This window comes from Gastrolobium bilobum, unplaced genomic scaffold (genome assembly GCF_033153095.1).
Source record: "Gastrolobium bilobum isolate Gb01-03AN ecotype WA unplaced genomic scaffold, APGP_CSIRO_Gbil_v1 utg4431, whole genome shotgun sequence".
In the NCBI taxonomy this organism is placed as follows: Eukaryota; Viridiplantae; Streptophyta; class Magnoliopsida; order Fabales; family Fabaceae; genus Gastrolobium; species Gastrolobium bilobum.
In genome coordinates this window covers 475,220-480,985 of record NW_026899844.1, presented here as the reverse complement: position 1 = coordinate 480,985, position 5,766 = coordinate 475,220, and the positions used below count along the sequence as shown (strand labels likewise).

Below are 5,766 nucleotides of genomic sequence, written 5' to 3'. Positions count from 1 at the left end.
TAATTTTTCACACCAAGCGATACAGAATGAATGCGTCCAATATTCATAAACATTGAGGATCACAGACTAAGTACAAACTCGAACAACGCACTCTTTGCATAAACGATTATGCAGGCTCTTCTAAGTTCTACCATAACGTATAATACAGGATGCATGCATTATGCATTACACAAAGCAACCGTTCCCTACGGAACGTATACATTTGCTTTAAGTCAAACTATAATCAAAGATTATCAATTCATTAGATGCATATGTTGAAACCTCCAATTGGATGTCAATTTTATGATGATGAATGAGTTGATTAGAACCGCTACCTAGCAAGGAACAACCTATTATCACCTTATCCTGTTCCCTCTTAATTTTTCCTACTTTTAGAAAAGATTTTTTTTCTTTAATCCCAAGAAAGAAATGAACAACCTAGTGTCTAGTAAATGTTATTAAATATTAAGAATGCACACTCAAAGGACTTGTTTCATCTTCTTTGTCCACACTGCCATCATCATCAGAGTCAGGAAGATGATCAAAAAAAGTATCAAGATACCAGGAACTTTGATCATTCCATGCACCCTTGCTAGCATGGGCTCGCCATTTCTGATCAGCTATCATATCAGGAGAAAGCCCCCATTCAAGCAATTCTTTGTCTGTGTGATGAACAGCCAAACTGTATTCTCCGCCACTCCCCAATTGCATAACGCGGAACTCAGAGTTTCCAAAATTGTTCAGAAGCTCAAATTGTTCAACTGTCCACTTGAACCACTTCATAAGAAAAACACGAGATGCCAACCCATGTGACACAATTATCAAATTCAAATCATTGGCAGGGTCATGATTAAGCCTGTTCATGTCAATGTCCCTCCAAAGAGATTCAAGGAAACCTGCAAACAAGACGTCTCAAACTTAACACCACATCCCTCTGCTCGACATTAGTTTAAGAGTAATAAATACTACATAGCTATGTAGATAAAAATCTAACAAAATTCAGTCATAATTTGTCATGATTAAAAACTAGTTCTTAGATAAGTTAGAAGTGGTTGACCACTCATTTATTTAAGAGCAGAAAACAACGCTAACTCGTGCTAACCTACGAAGCAAAGACACTGCTCCTTATTGAGGTGTTGGAGTCCGAGACACGCTTCTAACACTGATACAAACTCAGGCAACACTTACCAATGGTTGATTGGTTGGACACACGAAAGACACGGCTTTTAATAAAAAAAAATAGCTTTTTATAAAGATTAAAAGTCAAATTAGCTTTTAAAAATTAGCTTTTCAAAAAGTCAACTTAAAGTATAAAAAATAATAAAAAAGATTAAAAGTTATAGATATAATTCATCTTCTGGTTTTGGATTTCTTTGTAAAGAAACAAATTACTTGTGATATACCCAAGGTGAAGAGGATAAGAACTATAGTCCGAGTCCCACCAAATCTTACATTGAAAAGGGACAAGAAATATCGTAATCCCCAATTCCAATCCCGAACTTCAGATTAATTCTATAGACGGTTCAAAGAGTCGAACAAATGGCAGAATTTGATTTGCCTAAAAGAAATAATTAGAATCAGTTATAAAAATATTACTTATCGTATTAATATTGATAATGATGTCTCTTATTTATTGTGAGGCTCTTTCCCATAAAAAAATGTACATGTTTAACAAAATGTTTTGAGTATCCATGTTAGTGTGACAAAAAAAAATGGAAAAATGTTTAGCCTCCCACCATAATTTATGTTTCTCTCATCATAAAACACATTAGTTTATATAAAAATGACATAATTCTATATCATTTAAAAGGACAAATACTAATAAAAAAAGAAGAAGTTGATTGGTACTTTCTTTAATTTTGGCAACATAACTCTTTTGTTATAAAATATGAGAAAAATATTTATCATTTTAAAAAATATGTTATTTTAAGTGAAACTATATTTTTTGGTATATATTTGGTAATTTATATATATATATATATATATATATATATATATATATATTTTTTTTTTTTTTGTATAACTAATTTTTTTATATTTTCTCTCCTCCATAAAATTAATAAGAAATAGAAAGTGAGTATTGTGGAGGATATAGAAACTAAAAAATTGGCTTTTTGACTATACTAATGCGTTTTTGAAATATTCCACCAGTTTAGTTCTTTGACCAAACGTATTACTGGACTAAAGCAGGAAGACGCGCATCAGATGGCTACGTGTATAGTCGCGCACCTGACACATGCGCGTATTACGTGGCAGACGGACTGAAACGCGCACCTGACACTGACGTGATCAGACTGAACTGACACAATCAGACTGGACAAACTAAAACACGTACCTGGTACTGACGTGTTTAGACGCACACCTAGTTCTGACGTGTTTAGATGTGCACCTGATACTAACGTGTCTAGAGGTATATGTGCATGTCTCACTTTTGTTATCACATGAAACGCGCACTGACACGTGCGCGACTAAACGTGTAGCCATGATATGCGTCTTCCTATATTAGTTCGATAATATGTTTGGTCAAAGAATTAAACCGGTGGAATATTTTGAAAAATGCATTTGTCAAGTCAAAAAGTCTAAAAATTATGAAAACACAATAATTTCATTTAAAATAACATAAACTTGTTTGCTTTTAAAATGACAAATAATTTTTCAATACAATATTATGGATTTGGTTTAGTTTGCATAATCCTATAGATTCAAACTTGTTTGAAAAAAATAAAGATGATATTGATGATGATTATTTTTCTTGATTTAAACTATATATTTTTTTGGTACAATGATTTAAAATACTTTAATCTTCAATGAATCTACATCAAATTAACCACCCCCTCTCTCTCTCTTTTATTTTTTTTATTTAACATTTGGTATCTGATTGCTTCCCTTTAGGTCTCAGATGCATAATTGAGGATGTGATTGGAATAATTGAATTTACACGAAACACAAACAAGAATTTCAATTGTGGAACAAGAAAAGATATGAAAAAATGAAGAGAGGAGAGAAGAGGGCGTACTGGAAACGCGATCGAAAACATCGGCGGCGGACTCACCCTCCGGGAAGCGATAGTAGAACCTACCGAAGCGTTGGCGAGTCTCCTTGATACTGTTCATATGCTCCTGTACCTGAAAATTCCCGAAGTCTTGTTCCCGAATGCGGCACTCTTCCCTCACACCAATCACGCGCTTCTTCGAGAAGGATCGTCCAATCTCCCGGAGTGTGGATCGAGTGCGGTCGTAGGGTGAGACGTAAAAATACACCCGCCAATTGGGACCATCGCCGGCGATGACGTGGCGTATGCGGGCCCCGGCTAGCCGTGCCTGTGTAATGCCTTGCGGCGTTAATTGGATCTTGTGGTCCGGTGTTGTGGTGTATGCGGCAGTATCCAAGTTCCCTTGCGACTCCCCATGACGCACCACTATTATTCTCTTCGGAAGCACTCCTCCTTTCTTATCTCTATGCATTGCATTTACCTATCCATTTTTCTCTCTCTCTTTCTATTTCTCTCTAAGTTCTCATTGTTGATGCACTGACATGTGCATTAAATAATATCTTACTTTTTTTTTTTTTTTTAACATTCTAACCGGTTCATTGTTTCGCAACTAATTCGATTCCGGACAAATCTAGGATTAAGCTTTAAATCCCTTCCAAATAATATCTTACTCAAGCCACATATATTATTACGAAAAAGGATATACTTACCATAAAATTTTTTATCACATTTATAATTAATTTAATCATCATTAATTTCTATCAATGTTATAATTTATTGAAAATTAATAATTAATTGATGTGGAAGGTTATACTTATAACCTTTTTTTTTTACAATCTCTTACAACCATATCTTAATATCATTGGTTTCCGTCAATCAACGGTTATGATTTTCTCAAATTAAATTAATTAATTAATTATTAATTCATAATAAATGATAACCGTTGATTAGCGAAAATCAACGGTGTTAAGATATGGTTGTAAGAGGTTGTAAAAAAAAAGTTGTAAGTATAACCTTCCTTCCTCTTAATTAATACATCCTAATATTTTTAATAAATTATAACCGTTAGATTAACGGAAATCAATAGTGATTAGATTAGTTGTAGAGGTTATAAACTTTTTTAGTAGTAAGTATATTCTTCCCCATATTATTATATTGAAAAACATATTTATCCTTTTTAAAAATGTTTCTTTTAGTTAAAAATAATAACTTTTATTTATTTTATTTTTTAAAAAAATCTCTCACTCTTTCGTTCTATAATTTTTATTATTTCTTTCTTTCACTTATTTAAAATAATATAACTTTATACACAGACATTAATCGCTATTATATTATATTCAAATCTAAAAGATATTATTATATTTTTATCCAACATGCTTCCCTCAATTTATAATTTTTTTTTTGGTAAGCCTCAATTTATAATTTTATATACGACGCACTCATCATACGATTGCGTTTGATTTGTAATTTCATTGTTTTGGGGATCCACCGCGACATTATCTCATTAAGAAGAATACTTCTTCCCAAATACCAACCATAGGTATATAGATTGAAAAATTCTTTACTTGTTCATTTAGAAGTAGTTATCATTGCTTTCTATCTACTGTTTATTAGACGGCGGTGAATAAAACTAATTTCAATGGTGTGGGTTATTGGATCCACGGAGATGTATAGTATGGAGGAGAATGAATAAAATTAATATTAGTTGTTATTGTTGACAATTTTTAAAACAAAATGGAATTTATTTTATTCCCTTTCATTTGATTTTTTCTCTCTCAATTTGAAGGTTTGTTTACTCATTTGATTTGTAATACACTATTTGTTATTGAATAAATTTTATATGGATTCTATTAAATCACTCGGACTATTTTTTATTTAGTGAAATTTCCATGAAATTCATCCTATGATAGAGTGTATTGAAAAAGGTGTGTGGCTACTCTCTTTTTTTCAATTTAAAATTCACACAAAACCTTGAAGTTGAAGATATAATATAATATTCTTTTAAGGTGGTAGAAATAAAATAAGGGATTATTGTTTATCTTTTTAAAAGATATAAAATTATAATATTTTAGTTAAAACTACTGTATTTTATGGTGAGAGAAATAGAAATCATGGTCGGAGAAAGTGTTATTTTTTTAATTTAAATATTTAATAAAAGGTTTAATGCATCTCTAGTCAATGGAGATATATTTTCTCCACTAAACACAAAACGATGTCTTTTTTAAGTAAATAGTTATTTTTGTAATTCTAATTTATTTAGTGTTGTATTATTTGAGCAATTGTCGTTCTATAAAATCATAATGAAAACATAATTTCACTGCTCCATTGAAAATTCTCTCTACCCGTACCGTACTCAGGCTTGGTAGTTTCCACCGAATGAGTCTTTATCATTATAATTTTTTAATCTTCTATTCCGAAACAACATCGTTTTGAGTTCACTGGAGATAACTTTATCTTCAGTTATGGGAAAAATAATAAATCTTTAAATAAAAAATACTAGTTTTAACTAAAATAATCGTCTTTTAAAAGGATAAATATTTATTAATGAAAAAGAGAAATATTTATGGGGAAATTGTTTATCATTTTAAATGACATAAACTTACGTCCTTTTAAGAGAGAGATAGACACATAATTTTATTTTTTTATTTAAAATTTAAATTAAAAAAAACCACTCACTTTCTCTCTCTCATGTTTTCCATTTCATGTGTCTATCTCTCTCCTAAAATGACTATCTTATGTCATTTAAAATGACAAACATCAAACCCAATATTTATTATAATAAGAATTTGAGATTA

At 31.1% G+C, this 5,766-nt stretch overlaps 1 protein-coding gene across 1 annotated transcript; it reads right to left on the bottom strand.

The window, feature by feature from the left end:
- On the bottom strand, positions 1-3,479 carry LOC133293881 (phosphoglycerate mutase-like protein AT74). The gene is made up of 2 exons (XM_061492506.1): positions 2,996-3,479; positions 1-875 (listed from the first exon to the last, which is right to left on the bottom strand). The coding sequence occupies exons 1-2, from the start codon at positions 3,441-3,443 to the stop codon at positions 445-447; spliced, it is 879 nt and encodes a 292-aa protein (XP_061348490.1). The 5' UTR covers positions 3,444-3,479; the 3' UTR covers positions 1-444.
- Positions 3,480-5,766: the final 2,287 nt, after the last annotated feature.